Source organism: Oncorhynchus tshawytscha, unplaced genomic scaffold (genome assembly GCF_018296145.1).
Source record: "Oncorhynchus tshawytscha isolate Ot180627B unplaced genomic scaffold, Otsh_v2.0 Un_contig_9171_pilon_pilon, whole genome shotgun sequence".
NCBI classification, from domain to species: Eukaryota; Metazoa; Chordata; class Actinopteri; order Salmoniformes; family Salmonidae; genus Oncorhynchus; species Oncorhynchus tshawytscha.
In genome coordinates this window covers 66290-89941 of record NW_024608985.1, presented here as the reverse complement: position 1 = coordinate 89941, position 23652 = coordinate 66290, and the positions used below count along the sequence as shown (strand labels likewise).

Sequence of the window (23652 nt, the reverse complement as noted above, 5' to 3'; positions counted from 1 at the left end):
TGTATTTTTATATCCACACATCTCGGTTTACATTGATGCCATGTTCAGAAATTCCTCCAAAATATCCGGAGGAATTATAGAAAGCTATGCCAGATAACAGAAATACTCATCATAAACTTTGACTAAAGATACATGTTCTACATATAATTAAAGATACACTGGTTCTTAATGCAACCGCTGTGTCAGAGTTTTTTTAAACGTTACAGAAAAGGCCTAACATTGCAATAATCTGAGACGGCGCTCAGACGTAACCACCATGTTGGAGTCAACAGAAATACGAAATTACAACATAAATATTCCCTTACCTTTGATGATCTTTCATCAGAATGTCGTGCAAGGAGTCCTAGTTCCACAATAAATCGTTGTTTTGTTCCATAATGTCCAATACTAGTGTCCAAGTAGCTGCATTTGCTATCACTTTCAGCTCACGTGCCCAAAAACAGACTGCTGGTCCAAGATAACTCGCACGAAAACTTCCAAAAGATATATTCCAGGTCGAATAAACTGGTCAAACTAAATAGAGAATCAATCTTCAGGATGTTATTATCATATATATCCAATAACGTTCCAACCGGATCATACGTTTTCATCTGGGGCCGAATGGAACAGCCGTAGCACCCACAGAGAAATGCGCCACAGCAAAATGGCATTCTGTCAGGACACTGGCTATTTTCCCGCCCATTCGGTCAAAGTTCACAGCAAATGCTCCATTACACTTTCTACTGAATGAGGACATCTAGTGGAAGGCGTAGGAAGTGCTTCCAGATCCATATCTTGTTGGGAAAGGAGGGGCGATGACGTCAAAGTTGCCCCAACAGAATTTCACTTCTTGTTTGGAAGATTGCCTGCCCTATGAGTTCTGTTATACTCACAGACATAATTCAAACAGTTTTTCTATCCAATAGTAATACTAATATGCATATATTAGCAATCTAGGACAGAGTTTGATGCAGTTCACTATGGGCACGCAATTCATCCAAAGTGAAAATACTGCCCCCTATCCTCAACAAGTTAATGATATTCTCACTGTCTTCCATCTACTCTACATGTTTACAGATGACCTGAGGAAGGAGAGGAGTAAATAGTGTCTTCAGATCATCACTTTGCTAGAATTATGTGAAGCATTTAAAGTCTTCTTTTTGTTGCTGTGCACATTTGAGATGTTTCTTCTGATGTTGGAACAGTGGTATGAGACAAGGGCCGGGATTTAATTCAAGGAGCATTATAACACAGCACACTGTAACACACTTTTAAAGGTATTTTACGCTTGAGTCGACATGTGCAGTGTTTACCATGAATGCAATCTATGCGAATGCTCGTGGAAAATGCCTTTTAAATGTGCATTGTCAGCTGTGAAGTGTCCTTCGGTATAGCACACACTGGATTGAATCCTTGACCAAGGAGTCCCAGAGAGAGACTACATCTTCTAGTGTTCATGTTAATGATGTTCTCACTGTCTTCCATCTACTCTACATGTTTACAGATGACCTCAGGAAGGAGAAGGGTAAGTAGTGTCTTCAGATCATCACTTCGCTAGATTTACATAAACCATTCTGTGTAGATTTTTTGTTGTTGAGAACAAAGGGTCAATCGGTAGTTGCTACATCAAATTTATTGTTATAAATGAAATATGTGTGATTCTTGAAGAATGTTACGAATCCCTTTTGGCCCGACAGTCTAGGGGGGGATGGTAATGAGACCCGTAACATAACTCATGCAAATTATTATTGTGACAAAGTAAGTGACTGTGACTATTATTATTGTGACTTTGCCAAGTTCAGGGTTAGAGAAGCAGCTGCCAACCGTTCACATACTACCCTTAGCGAGTCAACATGATCTGACCACTCAGACGAATAAATCACTAGGTCATCAAGGTATGCACTACAATTAGGAATGCTAGCTAATACGGAGTTAACCAGTCGTTGGAAGGTGGCTGGTGCATTTCGCATCCCAAAAGCAATGACTGAGTACTGTAGGAAGTTGTCTGGGGTCACAAAGGCAGAAATCTCAGAAGCACGTGAAGTTAACGGAACCTGCCAGTAACCTTTAAGAGGTCTAACTTAGTTACATACTTAGCAGCACCAATAGTGTCGATACAGTCGTCCAGTCGGGGTAACGGGAACGAATCTGGCATTGTGACAGAATTTACCTTTCGATAATCCATACATAACCTGGATGTACCATCAGGTTTAGGAACTAGAATGCAAGGAGAACTCCAAGGGCTTGAACTTGGCTTAGCCAGGTCATTCTACAACAAATATCTCACCTCATCCCTCATTATCTTCCTCTTGGAAGCGTTGATACGATATGGGTGTTGCTTGATAGGTGTAGCATTTCCAACATTAATGTCATGTTCCAACACATTGGTGCGAGTAGGAACGTCATTAAAGAGACATTGAAAACTGTGTAGTAGCCTCACAATATCATTGGCCTGTCCATCCGTTAAATGAACCAGACCGGATTGGATAGACAGCAGCATTTCTGAGTTGGGCAATCTAACACACTGCTGCTGAGTATTGCGCAACTCCAAGCCATCAACATCATCAATATGACAGTCCACTATCATAGCAGTAGTAGCAGAGGAGACAGCAGTACCTTCCTCTGTTTTTGAACTCTCTAACTGTGTGATGGGTCGGGTGTGGTAAGCTTTCAACATGTTAATGTGACACACACGAGATTGGCGTTGTCTATCAGGAGTTTGAAGCACATAGTCAGTTTCACTTATTTTCTTTTCAATTAAATAAGGACCAGAGAAACGAGCTGACAGTGAAGATCCTGGAACAGGTAATAACACCAGTACTTGGTCACCTGGCTGTAGTGGACGAGAAACAGCCTCTTTATCATAGTGTCTTTTCATGCTCCTCTGTGAGGAAGACAGAGCTTCCTTTGCGAGAGCACAAGCTTGGTGTAGGCGCTCACGAAAGCGACTAACGTAGTCCAACACATTCTCGTCTCCTGTACACAACTCTTGGGACAAGAACTGTTCTTTAAGGACTTTCATTGGTCCTCTCACTGTGTGACCAAACACCAGTTCAGCCGGGCTGAAACCTAGGGACTCCTGCACAGTTTCACGAGCAGCAAACAAAACTAGAGGAACTCCCCCAATCTTTCTCAGATTCCAAACAATATTTACGTAGCATAGACTTCAGTGTCTGATGCCATCTTTCAAGCGCACCCTGAGACTCTGGGTGATAGGCGCTTGACACACGGTGCGTAATTGACAAGGATTTTAACACCTGCTTGAAGAGCTTGGATAGGAAATTGGTACCTTGATCGCTTTGTACCACCTTAGGTAACCCGAATGTCGTGAAGAATTTTATTAAGGCTTTACTCACTACCGGGGCTGTAATCCTTCTCAGAGGAATGGCCTCGGGGTATCTTGTAGCCATACACATTATCGTTAACAAAAACTGGTTACCCGATTTTGTCTTCGGTAACGGTCCGACACAATCAACCACCACATGCTCGAATGGTTCACCTATGACAGGTATGGGACAAAGAGGAGCGGGAGGAATAACCTGGTTTGGTTTTCCTGTTATCTGACATGTGTGGCATGTCCGACAGAACTGAGCCACATCTTGTTTTAAACCCGGCCAAAAGAAATGTCGAAGGATCCGATCATAAGTTTTTGTGATTCCTAAATGACCAGACCACTGGTGATCATGAGCAAGGGATAACACATTTTGTCAAAAGGCTGTAGGAATCACTATTTGGTAAACAGCATTCCAATCTCCATCCGCGTCAACATGGGATTTCCATTTACGCATGAGGAGATTACCATCAATGAAGTAAGCCACGTTCTTCTTCTTCACGTCTTCCAATGAGACAACACTAGAAAAACATTTAGCAAGCCTGTTGTCAACCTTTTGGTTAGCAAGCAGCTGCTCACGAGTGACTGGTAACTGTATGGCCTCAGCAATAAGTTCAACGTTCTTTGATTCTTTCCTGGGCTGTTTGTCAGAGGCTTTCCTGGGCTGTTTGTCAGCTTCTCAGAGGTATCACACAATCCATCTTCTTGATCAACCTCTTTGAACAGAACAGTGTTCGACAAATCTATCACGTCACCCTCTTGTAGTGCCTGAGCACGAGTGACAGCACGAGCGGGGAACACATGTGGATAACTCTGTGCCAGCTCATTCGAGAGAGGGTGGTCACTTTTATCCAATACTTCCAATACGGGTACTACGTTTCCTCCGGCAATATCGTTACCCATTATAAAGGTCACACCTTTCACTGGCAACATAGGACGTACCCCACTCTGAATATTCCACTGATTAACTCAGAGTGTACTTTCACAAAGTGCAATGGCACTGGAACAAAACCCATTTCAATACCCTGCACTAACACACTGGAACCACAGTATGTATCGTCAGATAAGGGCAACACATCAGACAATATAAACGACTGCGCCGCACCAGTATCTCGAAGGATTTTAACCGGTCGCTGAGACGCTTCGTCATTCGTTAGGGACACAAACCCCTCAAATGAATGGTTCATAACTGCGGTCGGGGACTGAGACTTTCAAACTACAGTTACCCTGAGGCACCTGTTTTGTTGCGGACCTCACAACCGTACGAATTAGAGCAACACCTGTTGGTGGCTTGGCACGAAGAGGCATCCCTTGTTTGCGTTTAAGCAGGAAGCAATCATTAATCATATGTCCTACTTTATGACAATAGAAACAGGGACGCTCATTCTTCTGGCGTGCTTGATATACTACTGTTGGCCGACTAGGACTAAAGGTAGGAAACTCAGTGGCTCTACTCTCAGTTTGAGCCGAAAACACACTCTTGTGCGTCAACACAAACTCGTCTGCCAACACAGACGCTTCTGCCAGGGAGGATACTTTCTGTTCGTTTAGGTAAACTACAATGCGTTCGGGTAAGCAATTTTTAAACTCTTCCAACAAGATTAACTCCCGGAGAGAGTTGAAATCAGTTACCTTACTAGCAGCATGCCATTTATCAAACAGATTTCCCTTGTCTCTAGCAAATTCCACATAAGTCTTACTAGAAGACTTTCTATGAGACCTAAATCTCTGTCGGTATGCCTCAGGCACAAGCTCATAGGAACGAAGAACAGTAGCTTTGACCATAATTCAAACTGTCCTCTAGAGGTAGCGCTGACAAAACCTCTTGGGCTTTACCAGTTAATTTACACTGAAGTAAGACACCATACCTCTTCAGGCCATTTCAATGCTACGGCTATACGCTCAAATACACAAAAATAGGAGTCAACCTCTGACTCTCTGAACAAAGGTACGAAGGCAATCTGCCTACTAATGTCAAACGTGTTTGAGGACACAGCAGGTGAGGACGGCTCACAAACAGGCACAGCAGGAACGAAGGCTAGCCTTGCGGTCTCTGCCTCCAGTTCCATCTGGCGCATTTTGAACTCCAACTGCCTTTGTTCTCGTTCTTTTTCTGCCTCAATTTTACACATCTCCAACTGGAAAGTCTCTCGCCTAATTTGGGCTCTCTCTTCCACCTCCAGTTGGAACTGTGCTAAACAGACATCCCTCCTGGCATCACCATTTGACAGTGGGGAGAGTGGATCAAAACGGGACAATGTGGCTGGTGTTTTAGCCTCTCCCTCATTATCAGACACCAATGGGCTTACAGGAGCAGCAACATCCCCTACAGGGGTAGTAGACTCAGGCAGCGGTAACACAAGCACCTGCTCTTCCAACAATACATTTAATACTAGCTGTTTAACCTCCGCCTTAACTAAACTCTGCGGAAACGATACTGAATAATGGTCAGCCAAGGTCATTAAATCAACTCTACGACATTTGTCAAAAACCTCCCACGAAGGGTTATCCAAAAAGGATTTCAAATCAAAAGTAGTCATTTTACACTACTTCACAAGTGCCAAAGAAAATAGCAAACACTAATGCTACTTCAGCTATGACGCTCAACACTGAACTATACCACTACAACAATCTACATGAGCGGCATGGGTGTCAGTTATGACAGATCCCGGACGAGCCCCCACTTATGTTACGAATCCCTTTTGGCCCGACAGTCTAGGGGGGGATGGTAATGAGACCCGTAACATAACTCATGCAAATTATTATTGTGACAAAGTAAAAGTGTGAATGAAATAACCACGACAACAGAAATCTACCGTCAAACTCCAGGTTTATTTGTAAACACACGGTAATGGGGGAAGCAGGAAAAGGGGCTGAGCTGGACCCAAGGAAACAATAAATATACAAAAACACCCCTAAGCTAGACTAGCCTACTTTAACAACAGCTAACTAACTAACCAAAAATACAGTGGGTGGTCCGCCCAGTTCTAACTAGTGTATTTAACAAAGTTTACCTACGGGTAGTGTATGCCCATGGGCGACTTGTCTTGGTTTCCCCCTTTTCCCACCAGCAACAACCAAACACCATAACCAAAAACAATACTCACAGGTGATGACAAAGTGCTGTGGAGGTGCTTAAACAAAAGAGAGGTAAAGACACAAAGCGAGAGTGAAACACAGAGACCTACAGACATGGCATTTACAGAAAGATTGAGCTCTAGAGCAAACAAATGATGGGGTTTTTAAACGAAGGGAAAGGCACTGTGATAGGGTAGGAAACAGGAGGAGGTGTGTCTTCTGATTGATGATTGATTGTTGACTGATTGGGGAGTGATGATTTTCACCTGTGAGGGGAGAAGGAGAGAAAAGAAACACACACAGGATACACACACACACAGGATAACTGTATCCGTAACAAAGAATATAACTTTTACATGAATAAAAAGCTTAGTTAAACTGTTGTACCCCATCAGAACACAAAATATAACCTTGTTTTACCTCTGGACCCAGAATAATAAGTACAATAGTGTCTTCAGATCACCACTTGGATAACATTATGTAAACCAATGTCTCTTCTATAGATGTAACTTCTAGTGAAGTAGAAACACATCATGTTGTTTATATTCATGTTCCCTGACTTTTATCTGATGTTGGAACATTGATATGAGACAAGGAGTCCCAGAGAGAGACTACATCTTCTAGTGTTCATGTTAATGATGTTCTCACTGTCTTCCCACTACTCTACATGTTCACAGATGTCCTCACTGAGAGGTTAGGTAAGTAGTGTCTTCAGATCATCACTTTGCTAGAATTATGTCAACATTTGAACTGTAATCCAGGTCATTTGGTTCTGCTATTAGGTGAAGCACATGGATATTCACATTAATCCATTTTAAAAATAACAAAATATCTGACATTGTATTCCCATTTCAACTTTGCTGTGCTTTCAATGAGTTGAAAGAGCAGTGATAGACATTTGGGTGACAACCAAACAAAAAATTCAAAAACGTTGTTTTTCTGCTGCCATTTGGTTGTATTTTTAGATGGTTGAAAACCTAGTTATAACACATTGGAAATGCAATTATCTTTTGACAGTCTTTATGAGTGGGTGAATATACTGTAGGTAGTAATCTCATTGATCAACATCTCAACCAAATATTACCCAAATATCTATGTTGAGATAATGTAGTTTGCCCAGTGGGTAGTTTCAGATGGACCAGGATCACTGATAGACCAGTCACATTTATTGAATGAAATTAAGAAGTGGTGGTAGGGTAGAATATCTTCATTGTAGAAGTTGTCTCACAGAGGTACGCTGGAATCACTTAGGTGGTGGAACTCAATTAGGATTTGTGGCGTTAGATAAGTGATATGAGACAAGGAGTCCCAGAGAGAGAGACTACATCTTCTAGTGTTCATGTTAATGATGTTCTCACTGTCTTCCATCTACTCTACATATTTACAGATGACTTGTCAAAGGAGAGAGGTAAGTAGTGGTTTTATTGTTCCTAACCCAGATAATACACATGACTGTAAAGATTCACTAAACAGACTACATCTTCTAGTGTTCATGTTAATGATGTTCTCACTGTCTTCCATCTACTCTACATGTTTACAGATGTCCTCAATAAGGAGAAGGGTAAGTAGTGTCTTTAAATCATCACGTTGATAACATTTTGTAAACCCATGTCTCTTCTATCTATAACTTCTCAAGATGTAGAACCCACAATGTTGTTCACATTAATGTTCCCTGACTTTTCTTATTATCTATGTCTACAGATGAGGTTGAAAAGGATCTCACCAGTAAACTGGGTAAGTAGTGTCCTTCATATCCCAGTGTTTTCAGACCATAGAATGATGTTCTAGAACAGGATGTGTTGATGCTGTGGAGGATCACTAGACTAGAGAGAGGTAGAATCTTATACACCCGGATCACTGATGTACCAGTCACATTTATTTAATAAAATTAAGAAGTGGTGGGTAGAATATCTTCATTGTAGAAGTTGTCTCACAGAGGTACGCTGGAATCATTTAGGTGGTGGAACTCAAATAGGATTTGTGGCGTTAGCAAAGTGATATGAGACAAGGAGTCCCAGAGAGAGACTACATCTTCTAGTGTTCATGTGTAATGATGTTCTCACTGTCTTCCATCTACTCTACATATTTACAGATTACCTCAGTGGGAAGCTAGGTAAGTAGTGTGTTCAGATCATCACCTTAATTACAACATTATGTAAACCAATGTCTCTTCTATAGATGTAACTTCTAGGGAAGTAGAAAAGTCATTCATGTTGATGTTCTAGAACAGGATGTGTTGAGGCTGTAGAGGCACACTAGACTAGAGAGAGGTAGTATCTGATACACCTGGATCACTGATGGACCAGTCAGTGAATGAGAATATGTACAAATAAATACATGGATGAGCTATGGCCGAGCGGCATCGGCAAGGTGCAGTAGATGGTATAAAATACAGTATATGATATGAGTAAAGTAAGATATGTAAACATTATTAAAGTGGCATTATTTACAGTGACATTGTTTACAGTGACTAGAGATCCATTTATTAAAGTGTCTAGTGATTTTGTCTCAGTGTAGGCAGCAGTTTCTCTGAGTTAGTGATGACTGTTTATCAGTCTGATGGCCTTGAGATAGAAGCTGTTTTTCAGTCTCTCAGTTCCAGCTTTGATGCACCTGTACTGACTTCGCCTTCTGGATGATAGTGGTGTGAACAGGCAGTGGCTCGGTGGTTGTTGTCTTTGATTATATTTTTGGCCTTCATGTTAGATCGGGTGTTGTAGGTGTCAGGGCAAGTAGTTTCAAATCAAATCAAATTTTATTTGTCACATACACATGGTTAGCAGATGTTAATGCGAGTGTAGCGAAATGCTTGTGCTTCTAGTTCCGACAATGCAGTAATAACCAACAAGTAATCTAACTAACAATTCCAAAACTACTGTCTTATACACACAAGTGTAAGGGGATAAAGAATATGTACATAAAGATATATGAATGAGTGATGGCATAGGCAAGATGCAGTAGATGGTATCAAGTACAGTATATACATATGAGATGAGTATGAAAACAAAGTGGCATAGTTAAAGTGGCTAGTGATACATGTATTACATAAAGATGCAGTAGATGATATAGAGTACAGTATATACGTATACATATGAGATGAATAATGTAGGCTATGTAAACATTATATTAGGTAGCATTGTTTAAAGTGGCTGGTGATATATTTTACATCATTTCCCATCAATTCCCATTATTAAAGTGGCTAGAGTTGAGTCAGTGTGTTGGCAGCAGCCACTCAATGTTAGTGGTGGCTGTTTAACAGTCTGATGGCCTTGAGATAGATGCTGTTTTTCAGTCTCTCGGTCCCAGCTTTGATGCACCTGTACTGACCTCGCCTTCTGGATGATAGCGGGGTGAACAGGCAGTGGCTCGGGTGGTTGTGGTCTTTGATTATATTTTTGGCCTTCATGTTAGATCGGGTGTTGTAGGTGTCAGGGCAGGTAGTTGGCCCCCGGTGATGCATTGTGCAAGCCGTACCACCCTCTGGAGAGCCTTGCGCTTGTGGGTGGTGCAGTTGCCGTGACAGGCTGTAAAACAGCCCGACAGGATGCTCTCGATTGTGCATCTGTAAAAGTTAGTCAGGGTTTTGGGTGACAGGCTAAATTTCTTCAGCCTCCTGAGGTTAAAGAGGCACTCATGTGCCTTCTTCACTACACTGTCTGTGTGGGTGGACCATTTCAGTTTGTCTGTGAGGAGTACGCCCGGGAACTTTAAACGTTCCACCTTCTCCACTGCTGTCCCTTCGGTGTGGATACAGGGGTGCTCCCTCTGCTGTTTCCTGAAGTCAATGATCATCTCCTATGTTTTGTTGATGTTGAGTAAGAGGTTGTTTTCCTGACACCACACTCCAAGTGGCCTCACCTCCTCCCTGTAGGCTGTCTGGTTGTTGTTGGCTATCAAGTCCACTACTGTTGTGTCGTCTGCAAACTTGATGATTGAGTTGGAGGCGTGCGTGGCCACGATGTCGTGGGTTAACAGGGAGTACAGGAAAGGGCTGAGCACGTATCCTTGTGGGGCCCCAGTGTTGAGGGTCAGTGAAGTGGAGATGTTGTTTCCTAACTTCACCACCTGGGGCGGCCCGTCAGAAAGTCAGAACCCAGTTGCACAGGGCGGGTTGAGACTCAGGGCCAACAGCTTGATGAAGAGCTTCGAGGGTACTATGGTGTTGAATGCTGAGCTATAGTCAATAAACAGCATTCTTACATAAGTATTATTTTTGTCCAGATGGGTTAGGGCAGTGTGCAGTGAGATGGCGATTGCATCATCTGTGGACCTGTTGGGGCGGTTTGCAAACTGAAGTGGGTGTAGGGTGGCCGGTAAGGTGGCGGTGATATGATCCTTGACTAGCCTCTCAAAGCACTTCATGATGACAGAAGTGAGTGCGACGGGCAGTAGATGTTTAATTCAGATACCTTTGCCTTCCTGTGTACAGGAACAATGGTAGCCATCTTGAAGCATGTGGGGACAACAGACTGGGATAGGGAGCTACTAAATATGTCTGTAAACACACCAGCCAGCTGGTCTGCAAGTGCTCTGAGGACGTGGCTAGGGATGCCGTCTGGGCCTGCAGCCTTGCGAGGTTTGAGTTTGAGTTTATTTTATTTTTACAGGGACTGTGCACATTAATCAACATTTCAGTAAAAGTGCCGGTTTTAGCCGGCCGGCTAATTTTCAACCGTAGTCCCTGGGCAGGTTATTAAAAACAATAACAATACAGACAATCATTGAGCACACGCAGAGCAACATAGGACAAGAAAGACATAGCATACAGACAGAGCAACATAGGACAAGCAAGACGTAGCATACAGACAGAGCAACATAGAACAAAAGGCAGCAAGACAAAATTCATAAAAGCAACAAAGTGTTTCCACACCTCACAAGCTACAGACAACAGACAACATGGAAAGCGGCAACACACAGCTAGGGATTATGATCACAAATCTGATTGACCTTTAGCCATGTATTCATACATTTTGTGAAAGTGTGATATGTGGTGCAGTTATGTGTGTCTGAAGGCAGTGAATTCCAGACATGGGAAGCTCTCACAGAGAAAGCGGATTTACTAAAGGTGCTTTTCTTTAAGGGAACTATACAGTCACCTCTCATGGCAGACAGTATGATTTTTAAGTAATTCATTTGCATTTTATTGCATGACATAAGTATTTGATACTTCAGAAAAGCAGAACTTAATATTTGGTACAGAAACCTTTGTTTGCAATTACAGAGATCATACCTGTTTCCTGACTGAGTTTTTGACCAGGTTTACCACACTGCAGCAGGGTTTTGGCCCATAGATTTGAAGTACAGTTTTGTTACCTCTATAGTCAAACAATTTCTATAAATCGGCAATTCAGGTTTTTGGTTATCTGGACTGTCTCTGGGCAATATGGACTTTCAGCTCCCTCACAAATACATCTTTCTATTGTTGGTTTTGTGAAGACAGGTCTTGAGACTGGCTGGGCCACTTTGTAACCAGGACCATTACAGAGTGAGTTCTTGTGAAGCTTGTTGCTCTTGGCATTCACATACAGTGGGAGAACAAGTATTTGACACTGGCTGATTTTGCAGGTTTTCATATACAAAGGTAACGAGTTCAAACAGGTGCAGTTAATACAGGTAATGAATGGAGAACAGGAGGGCTTCTTAAAGCAAACTAACAGGTCTGTGACCAAATTCTTACTGGTTGGTAGGTGATCAAATACTTATGTCATGCAATAAAATGCTAATTAATTACTTAAAATCATACAATGTGATTTTTGTTTTAGATTCCGTCTCTCACAGTTGAATTGTACCTATGATAAAAATTACAGACCTCTACATGCTTTGTAAGTTGGACAACCTGCAAAATCGGGCAGTGTATCAAATTCTTGTTCTCTCCACTGTATATCACTGTATCATCTGCATACATTTGAACTTCAGACCCAGTACAGACAGAAGGCAGATCCTTAATGTACAGGCTAAACAGGAGGGGCCCCAGTATTGACCCTTGGAGCACGCCCACATCATAGCTAAGAGTGGGCGACAGCTCATTGCTCACTCTGACACACTGAGTTCTGCCTTCAAGGTATGATTTCATCCATCTCAAGGCATCGGGGGAAAAGTTGAACTTGGACAATTTTGTGATGAGAATCTCATGGTTAACAGTATCAACAGACTTCCTTAGGTCCAGAAACACAGCTCCAACAACGCCCCCTTTGTCCATCTTGGGCTTCACATTTTCCAGAAGAAAACAGTTGCCGTTTCTGTGGAGTGTTTTGCTCTAAAGCCAAACTGCATGGAGTGTAATGTGAAGGGGCTGATGTTGAGGTGGGCAATCAGTTCTGCTACACACTTTTCAACAACCTTTGACACCACAGGTAGTATACTAATGGGCCTGTAGTTATTCACATCAGCAGGGTCGCCCAATTTAAAGATGGCCATTATTATGGCCGACTTCCAGACCCTTGGAAACACCCCTGACCAATAGATGTGTTGGTGACCTTAGTAATGGGGCCAATGAGTGACTATTTGTAGTTTTTAAGAAAGGCAGAGTCCAGCCAAAACACATCTTTGGCTTTAGAGTTCTTTAGTGAGCTAATCACCTTGTTTACCTTTGACTCAGAAACCTCCCTTATGATGAAGACAGGTTGAGCGTCATTCACTAGCACTGAGCCCAAGAAACCAGTGGAGGGGTTCTGTGTCAGTACCCTGACAGAGTCAATAAAGTTGGAATTGAAGGCTATTGCTATTTTGACTGCATCCTGTGTTAGATTGTTATTCACCATGATTTCTAGTCTTTTTGCAGTGTTACTATGTGTTTACATGTGTTAACAATGTGTTAACACATTTAAATGTTTTACTCACGTCAACGGCTGAGAAGGATAGGGGGGGCGCAGTCTTTGTTAGCGAGCCGTGACGGTGGCACTGTATTATCCTCAAAGCGGGCAAAGAAGGTGTTTACTTTGTCTGGAAGTGTGACGTCAGTATCCGTGACGTGGCTGTTTTTGTTATTGTAGTCTGTGATTTCCTGTGGACCCTGTAACATGTTAAAACCTGTTGGGGCAAGGAGTTCCCCTCAGGGAACTCCACCCCCCCCCTGTTCCGCTGAAAAGGTGGCGCAGGGAATTCAAAAATATTCTTTAGAAATATTTAACTTTCACACATGAACAAGTCCAATACCTCAAATGAAAGATAAACATCTTGTTCATCTACCCATCATGTCAGATTTTTAAATGTTTTACAGCGAAAACACAACATATATTTATGTTAGACCACCACCAAACCAAAGAAAAAACGCAGCCATTTTTTCCCGACAAAGATAAAATCTCAAAAGCAAGATTAGAAATAAAATGAATCACTAACCTTTTGAAAATCTTCATCAGATGACAGTCATATGACATGTTACACAGTACATTTATGTTTTGTTCGATAATATGTATTTTTATATCCACACATCTCGGTTTACATTGATGCCATGTTCAGAAATTCCTCCAAAATATCCGGAGGAATTATAGAAAGCTATGCCAGATAACAGAAATACTCATCATAAACTTTGACTAAAGATACATGTTCTACATATAATTAAAGATACACTGGTTCTTAATGCAACCGCTGTGTCAGAGTTTTTTAAACGTTACAGAAAAGGCCTAACATTGCAATAATCTGAGACGGCGCTCAGACGTAACCACCATGTTGGAGTCAACAGAAATACGAAATTACAACATAAATATTCCCTTACCTTTGATGATCTTTCATCAGAATGTCGTGCAAGGAGTCCTAGTTCCACAATAAATCGTTGTTTTGTTCCATAATGTCCAATACTAGTGTCCAAGTAGCTGCATTTGCTATCACTTTCAGCTCACGTGCCCAAAAACGGACTGCTGGTCCAAGATAACTCGCACAAAAACTTCCAAAAGATATATTCCAGGTCGAATAAACTGGTCAAACTAAATAGAGAATCAATCTTCAGGATGTTATTATCATATATATCCAATAACGTTCCAACCGGATCATACGTTTTCATCTGGGGCCGAATGGAACAGCCGTAGCACCCACAGAGAAATGCGCCACAGCAAAATGGCATTCTGTCAGGACACTGGCTATTTTCCCGCCCATTCGGTCAAAGTTCACAGCAAATGCTCCATTACACTTTCTACTGAATGAGGACATCTAGTGGAAGGCGTAGGAAGTGCTTCCAGATCCATATCTTGTTGGGAAAGGAGGGGGCGATGACGTCAAAGTTGCCCCAACAGAATTTCACTTCTTGTTTGGAAGATTGCCTGCCCTATGAGTTCTGTTATACTCACAGACATAATTCAAACAGTTTTTCTATCCAATAGTAATACTAATATGCATATATTAGCAATCTAGGACAGAGTTTGATGCAGTTCACTATGGGCACGCAATTCATCCAAAGTGAAAATACTGCCCCCTATCCTCAACAAGTTAATGATATTCTCACTGTCTTCCATCTACTCTACATGTTTACAGATGACCTGAGGAAGGAGAGGAGTAAATAGTGTCTTCAGATCATCACTTTGCTAGAATTATGTGAAGCATTTAAAGTCTTCTTTTGTTGCTGTGCACATTTGAGATGTTTCTTCTGATGTTGGAACAGTGGTATGAGACAAGGGCCGGGATTTAATTCAAGGAGCATTATAACACAGCACACTGTAACACACTTTTAAAGGTATTTTACGCTTGAGTCGACATGTGCAGTGTTTACCATGAATGCAATCTATGCGAATGCTCGTGGAAAATGCCTTTTAAATGTGCATTGTCAGCTGTGAAGTGTCCTTCGGTATAGCACACACTGGATTGAATCCTTGACCAAGGAGTCCCAGAGAGAGACTACATCTTCTAGTGTTCATGTTAATGATGTTCTCACTGTCTTCCATCTACTCTACATGTTTACAGATGACCTCAGGAAGGAGAAGGGTAAGTAGTGTCTTCAGATCATCACTTCGCTAGATTTACATAAACCATTCTGTGTAGATTTTTTGTTGTTGAGAACAAAGGGACAATCGGTAGTTGCTACATCAAATTTATTGTTATAAATGAAATATGTGTGATTCTTGAAGAATGTTACGAATCCCTTTTGGCCCGACAGTCTAGGGGGGGATGGTAATGAGACCCGTAACATAACTCATGCAAATTATTATTGTGACAAAGTAAGTGACTGTGACTATTATTATTGTGACTTTGCCAAGTTCAGGGTTAGAGAAGCAGCTGCCAACCGTTCACATACTACCCTTAGCGAGTCAACATGATCTGACCACTCAGACGAATAAATCACTAGGTCATCAAGGTATGCACTACAATTAGGAATGCTAGCTAATACGGAGTTAACCAGTCGTTGGAAGGTGGCTGGTGCATTTCGCATCCCAAAAGCAATGACTGAGTACTGTAGGAAGTTGTCTGGGGTCACAAAGGCAGAAATCTCAGAAGCACGTGAAGTTAACGGAACCTGCCAGTAACCTTTTAAGAGGTCTAACTTAGTTACATACTTAGCAGCACCAATAGTGTCGATACAGTCGTCCAGTCGGGGTAACGGGAACGAATCTGGCATTGTGACAGAATTTACCTTTCGATAATCCATACATAACCTGGATGTACCATCAGGTTTAGGAACTAGAATGCAAGGAGAACTCCAAGGGCTTGAACTTGGCTTAGCCAGGTCATTCTACAACAAATATCTCACCTCATCCTTCATTATCTTCCTCTTGGAAGCGTTGATACGATATGGGTGTTGCTTGATAGGTGTAGCATTTCCAACATTAATGTCATGTTCCAACACATTGGTGCGAGTAGGAACGTCATTAAAGAGACATTGAAAACTGTGTAGTAGCCTCACAATATCATTGGCCTGTCCATCCGTTAAATGAACCAGACCGGATTGGATAGACAGCAGCATTTCTGAGTTGGGCAATCTAACACACTGCTGCTGAGTATTGCGCAACTCCAAGCCATCAACATCATCAATATGACAGTCCACTATCATAGCAGTAGTAGCAGAGGAGACAGCAGTACCTTCCTCTGTTTTTGAACTCTCTAACTGTGTGATGGGTCGGGTGTGGTAAGCTTTCAACATGTTAATGTGACACACACGAGATTGGCGTTGTCTATCAGGAGTTTGAAGCACATAGTCAGTTTCACTTATTTTCTTTTCAATTAAATAAGGACCAGAGAAACGAGCTGACAGTGAAGATCCTGGAACAGGTAATAACACCAGTACTTGGTCACCTGGCTGTAGTGGACGAGAAACAGCCTCTTTATCATAGTGTCTTTTCATGCTCCTCTGTGAGGAAGACAGAGCTTCCTTTGCGAGAGCACAAGCTTGGTGTAGGCGCTCACGAAAGCGACTAACGTAGTCCAACACATTCTCGTCTCCTGTACACAACTCTTGGGACAAGAACTGTTCTTTAAGGACTTTCATTGGTCCTCTCACTGTGTGACCAAACACCAGTTCAGCCGGGCTGAAACCTAGGGACTCCTGCACAGTTTCACGAGCAGCAAACAAAACTAGAGGAACTCCCCCAATCTTTCTCAGATTCCAAACAATATTTACGTAGCATAGACTTCAGTGTCTGATGCCATCTTTCAAGCGCACCCTGAGACTCTGGGTGATAGGCGCTTGACACACGGTGCGTAATTGACAAGGATTTTAACACCTGCTTGAAGAGCTTGGATAGGAAATTGGTACCTTGATCGCTTTGTACCACCTTAGGTAACCCGAATGTCGTGAAGAATTTTATTAAGGCTTTACTCACTACCGGGGCTGTAATCCTTCTCAGAGGAATGGCCTCGGGGTATCTTGTAGCCATACACATTATCGTTAACAAAAACTGGTTACCCGATTTTGTCTTCGGTAACGGTCCGACACAATCAACCACCACATGCTCGAATGGTTCACCTATGACAGGTATGGGACAAAGAGGAGCGGGAGGAATAACCTGGTTTGGTTTTCCTGTTATCTGACATGTGTGGCATGTCCGACAGAACTGAGCCACATCTTGTTTTAAACCCGGCCAAAAGAAATGTCGAAGGATCCGATCATAAGTTTTTGTGATTCCTAAATGACCAGACCACTGGTGATCATGAGCAAGGGATAACACATTTTGTCAAAAGGCTGTAGGAATCACTATTTGGTAAACAGCATTCCAATCTCCATCCGCGTCAACATGGGATTTCCATTTACGCATGAGGAGATTACCATCAATGAAGTAAGCCACGTTCTTCTTCTTCACGTCTTCCAATGAGACAACACTAGAAAAACATTTAGCAAGCCTGTTGTCAACCTTTTGGTTAGCAAGCAGCTGCTCACGAGTGACTGGTAACTGTATGGCCTCAGCAATAAGTTCAACGTTCTTTGATTCTTTCCTGGGCTGTTTGTCAGAGGCTTTCCTGGGCTGTTTGTCAGCTTCTCAGAGGTATCACACAATCCATCTTCTTGATCAACCTCTTTGAACAGAACAGTGTTCGACAAATCTATCACGTCACCCTCTTGTAGTGCCTGAGCACGAGTGACAGCACGAGCGGGGAACACATGTGGATAACTCTGTGCCAGCTCATTCGAGAGAGGGTGGTCACTTTTATCCAATACTTCCAATACGGGTACTACGTTTCCTCCGGCAATATCGTTACCCATTATAAAGGTCACACCTTTCACTGGCAACATAGGACGTACCCCCACTCTGAATATTCCACTGATTAACTCAGAGTGTACTTTCACAAAGTGCAATGGCACTGGAACAAAACCCATTTCAATACCCTGCACTAACACACTGGAACCACAGTATGTATCGTCAGATAAGGGCAACACATCAGACAATATAAACGACTGCGCCGCACCAGTATCTCGAAGGATTTTAACCGGTCGCTGAGACGCTTCGTCATTCGTTAGGGACACAAACCCCTCAAATGAATGGTTCATAACTGCGGTCGGGGACTGAGACTTTCAAACTACAGTTACCCTGAGGCACCTGTTTTGTTGCGGACCTCACAACCGTACGAATTAGAGCAACACCTGTTGGTGGCTTGGCACGAAGAGGCATCCCTTGTTTGCGTTTAAGCAGGAAGCAATCATTAATCATATGTCCTACTTTATGACAATAGAAACAGGGACGCTCATTCTTCTGGCGTGCTTGATATACTACTGTTGGCCGACTAGGACTAAAGGTAGGAAACTCAGTGGCTCTACTCTCAGTTTGAGCCGAAAACACACTCTTGTGCGTCAACACAAACTCGTCTGCCAACACAGACGCTTCTGCCAGGGAGGATACTTTCTGTTCGTTTAGGTAAACTACAATGCGTTCGGGTAAGCAATTTTTAAACTCTTCCAACAAGATTAACTCCCGGAGAGAGTTGAAATCAGTTACCTTACTAGCAGCATGCCATTTATCAAACAGATTTCCCTTGTCTCTAGCAAATTCCACATAAGTCTTACTAGAAGACTTTCTATGAGACCTAAATCTCTGTCGGTATGCCTCAGGCACAAGCTCATAGGCACGAAGAACAGTAGCTTTGACCATAATTCAAACTGTCCTCTAGAGGTAGCGCTGACAAAACCTCTTGGGCTTTACCAGTTAATTTACACTGAAGTAAGACACCATACCTCTTCAGGCCATTTCAATGCTACGGCTATACGCTCAAATACACAAAAATAGGAGTCAACCTCTGACTCTCTGAACAAAGGTACGAAGGCAATCTGCCTACTAATGTCAAACGTGTTTGAGGACACAGCAGGTGAGGACGGCTCACAAACAGGCACAGTAGGAACGAAGGCTAGCCTTGCGGTCTCTGCCTCCAGTTCCATCTGGCGCATTTTGAACTCCAACTGCCTTTGTTCTCGTTCTTTTTCTGCCTCAATTTTACACATCTCCAACTGGAAAGTCTCTCGCCTAATTTGGGCTCTCTCTTCCACCTCCAGTTGGAACTGTGCTAAACAGACATCCCTCCTGGCATCACCATTTGACAGTGGGGAGAGTGGATCAAAACGGGACAATGTGGCTGGTGTTTTAGCCTCTCCCTCATTATCAGACACCAATGGGCTTACAGGAGCAGCAACATCCCCTACAGGGGTAGTAGACTCAGGCAGCGGTAACACAAGCACCTGCTCTTCCAACAATACATTTAATACTAGCTGTTTAACCTCCGCCTTAACTAAACTCTGCGGAAACGATACTGAATAATGGTCAGCCAAGGTCATTAAATCAACTCTACGACATTTGTCAAAAACCTCCCACGAAGGGTTATCCAAAAAGGATTTCAAATCAAAAGTAGTCATTTTACACTACTTCACAAGTGCCAAAGAAAATAGCAAACACTAATGCTACTTCAGCTATGACGCTCAACACTGAACTATACCACTACAACAATCTACATGAGCGGCATGGGTGTCAGTTATGACAGATCCCGGACGAGCCCCCACTTATGTTACGAATCCCTTTTGGCCCGACAGTCTAGGGGGGGATGGTAATGAGACCCGTAACATAACTCATGCAAATTATTATTGTGACAAAGTAAAAGTGTGAATGAAATAACCACGACAACAGAAATCTACCGTCAAACTCCAGGTTTATTTGTAAACACACGGTAATGGGGGGGAAGCAGGAAAAGGGGCTGAGCTGGACCCAAGGAAACAATAAATATACAAAAACACCCCTAAGCTAGACTAGCCTACTTTAACAACAGCTAACTAACTAACCAAAAATACAGTGGGTGGTCCGCCCAGTTCTAACTAGTGTATTTAACAAAGTTTACCTACGGGTAGTGTATGCCCATGGGCGACTTGTCTTGGTTTCCCCCTTTTCCCACCAGCAACAACCAAACACCATAACCAAAAACAATACTCACAGGTGATGACAAAGTGCTGTGGAGGTGCTTAAACAAAAGAGAGGTAAAGACACAAAGCGAGAGTGAAACACAGAGACCTACAGACATGGCATTTACAGAAAGATTGAGCTCTAGAGCAAACAAATGATGGGGTTTTTAAACCAAGGGAAAGGAACTGTGATAGGGTAGGAAACAGGAGGAGGTGTGTCTTCTGATTGATGATTGATTGTTGACTGATTGGGGAGTGATGATTTTCACCTGTGAGGGGAGAAGGAGAGAAAAGAAACACACACAGGATACACACACACACAGGATAACTGTATCCGTAACAAAGAATATAACTTTTACATGAATAAAAAGCTTAGTTAAACTGTTGTACCCCATCAGAACACAAAATATAACCTTGTTTTACCTCTGGACCCAGAATAATAAGTACAATAGTGTCTTCAGATCACCACTTGGATAACATTATGTAAACCAATGTCTCTTCTATAGATGTAACTTCTAGTGAAGTAGAAACACATCATGTTGTTTATATTCATGTTCCCTGACTTTTATCTGATGTTGGAACATTGATATGAGACAAGGAGTCCCAGAGAGAGACTACATCTTCTAGTGTTCATGTTAATGATGTTCTCACTGTCTTCCCACTACTCTACATGTTCACAGATGTCCTCACTGAGAGGTTAGGTAAGTAGTGTCTTCAGATCATCACTTTGCTAGAATTATGTCAACATTTGAACTGTAATCCAGGTCATTTGGTTCTGCTATTAGGTGAAGCACATGGATATTCACATTAATCCATTTTAAAAATAACAAAATATCTGACATTGTATTCCCATTTCAACTTTGCTGTGCTTTCAATGAGTTGAAAGAGCAGTGATAGACATTTGGGTGACAACCAAACAAAAAATTCAAAAAACGTTGTTTTTCTGCTGCCATTTGGTTGTATTTTTAGATGGTTGAAAACCTAGTTATAACACATTGGAAATGCAATTATCTTTTGACAGTCTTTATGAGTGGGTGAATATACTGTAGGTAGTAATCTCATTGATCAACATCTCAACCAAATATTACCCAAATATCTATGTTGAGATAATGTAGTTTGCCCAGTGGGTAGTTTCAGATGGACCAGGATCACTGATAGACCAGTCACATTTATTGAATGAAATTAAGAAGTGGTGGTAGGGTAGAATATCTTCATTGTAGAAGTTGTCTCACAGAGGTACGCTGGAATCACTTAGGTGGTGGAACTCAATTAGGATTTGTGGCGTTAGATAAGTGATATGAGACAAGGAGTCCCAGAGAGAGACTACATCTTCTAGTGTTCATGTTAATGATGTTCTCACTGTCTTCCATCTACTCTACATATTTACAGATGACTTGTCAAAGGAGAGAGGTAAGTAGTGGTTTTATTGTTCCTAACCCAGATAATACACATGACTGTAAAGATTCACTAAACAGACTACATCTTCTAGTGTTCATGTTAATGATGTTCTCACTGTCTTCCATCTACTCTACATGTTTACAGATGTCCTCAATAAGGAGAAGGGTAAGTAGTGTCTTTAAATCATCACGTTGATAACATTTTGTAAACCCATGTCTCTTCTATCTATAACTTCTCAAGATGTAGAACCCACAATGTTGTTCACATTAATGTTCCCTGACTTTTCTTATTATCTATGTCTACAGATGAGGTTGAAAAGGATCTCACCAGTAAACTGGGTAAGTAGTGTCCTTCATATCCCAGTGTTTTCAGACCATAGAATGATGTTCTAGAACAGGATGTGTTGATGCTGTGGAGGATCACTAGACTAGAGAGAGGTAGAATCTTATACACCCGGATCACTGATGTACCAGTCACATTTATTTAATAAAATTAAGAAGTGGTGGGTAGAATATCTTCATTGTAGAAGTTGTCTCACAGAGGTACGCTGGAATCATTTAGGTGGTGGAACTCAAATAGGATTTGTGGCGTTAGCAAAGTGATATGAGACAAGGAGTCCCAGAGAGAGACTACATCTTCTAGTGTTCATGTGTAATGATGTTCTCACTGTCTTCCATCTACTCTACATATTTACAGATTACCTCAGTGGGAAGCTAGGTAAGTAGTGTGTTCAGATCATCACCTTAATTACAACATTATGTAAACCAATGTCTCTTCTATAGATGTAACTTCTAGGGAAGTAGAAAAGTCATTCATGTTGATGTTCTAGAACAGGATGTGTTGAGGCTGTAGAGGCACACTAGACTAGAGAGAGGTAGTATCTGATACACCTGGATCACTGATGGACCAGTCAGTGAATGAGAATATGTACAAATAAATACATGGATGAGCTATGGCCGAGCGGCATCGGCAAGGTGCAGTAGATGGTATAAAATACAGTATATACATATGATATGAGTAAAGTAAGATATGTAAACATTATTAAAGTGGCATTATTTAGAGTGACATTGTTTACAGTGACTAGAGATCCATTTATTAAAGTGTCTAGTGATTTTGTCTCAGTGTAGGCAGCAGTTTCTCTGAGTTAGTGATGACTGTTTATCAGTCTGATGGCCTTGAGATAGAAGCTGTTTTTCAGTCTCTCAGTTCCAGCTTTGATGCACCTGTACTGACTTCGCCTTCTGGATGATAGTGGTGTGAACAGGCAGTGGCTCGGTTGGTTGTTGTCTTTGATTATATTTTTGGCCTTCATGTTAGATCGGGTGTTGTAGGTGTCAGGGCAAGTAGTTTCAAATCAAATCAAATTTTATTTGTCACATACACATGGTTAGCAGATGTTAATGCGAGTGTAGCGAAATGCTTGTGCTTCTAGTTCCGACAATGCAGTAATAACCAACAAGTAATCTAACTAACAATTCCAAAACTACTGTCTTATACACACAAGTGTAAGGGGATAAAGAATATGTACATAAAGATATATGAATGAGTGATGGTACAGAGCGGCATAGGCAAGATGCAGTAGATGGTATCAAGTACAGTATATACATATGAGATGAGTATGTAAACAAAGTGGCATAGTTAAAGTGGCTAGTGATACATGTATTACATAAAGATGCAGTAGATGATATAGAGTACAGTATATACGTATACATATGAGATGAATAATGTAGGCTATGTAAACATTATATTAGGTAGCATTGTTTAAAGTGGCTGATGATATATTTTACATCATTTCCCATCAATTCCCATCAATTCCCATTATTAAAGTGGCTAGAGTTGAGTCAGTGTGTTGGCAGCAGCCACTCAATGTTAGTGGTGGCTGTTTAACAGTCTGATGGCCTTGAGATAGATGCTGTTTTTCAGTCTCTCGGTCCCAGCTTTGATGCACCTGTACTGACCTCGCCTTCTGGATGATAGCGGGGTGAACAGGCAGTGGCTCGGGTGGTTGTTGTCTTTGATTATATTTTTGGCCTTCATGTTAGATCGGGTGTTGTAGGTGTCAGGGCAG

At 41.9% G+C, this 23652-nt stretch overlaps 1 protein-coding gene across 1 annotated transcript in view; it reads left to right on the top strand.

The window, feature by feature from the left end:
* The window catches only part of LOC112257357 (E3 ubiquitin-protein ligase TRIM38), a gene marked incomplete at its 5' end in the record, with an annotated part of 77269 nt that overhangs the window by 5767 nt on the left and 47850 nt on the right, over window positions 1-23652 (top strand). The window contains 12 exons of the mRNA XM_042313961.1: window positions 1484-1504; window positions 7066-7086; window positions 7776-7796; window positions 7929-7949; window positions 8090-8122; window positions 8481-8501; window positions 15281-15301; window positions 20867-20887; window positions 21576-21596; window positions 21729-21749; window positions 21890-21922; window positions 22281-22301. Coding sequence (XP_042169895.1) covers window positions 1484-1504; window positions 7066-7086; window positions 7776-7796; window positions 7929-7949; window positions 8090-8122; window positions 8481-8501; window positions 15281-15301; window positions 20867-20887; window positions 21576-21596; window positions 21729-21749; window positions 21890-21922; window positions 22281-22301 — 276 coding nt within the window. The remainder of the gene's footprint in view (window positions 1-1483; window positions 1505-7065; window positions 7087-7775; window positions 7797-7928; window positions 7950-8089; window positions 8123-8480; window positions 8502-15280; window positions 15302-20866; window positions 20888-21575; window positions 21597-21728; window positions 21750-21889; window positions 21923-22280; window positions 22302-23652) is intronic.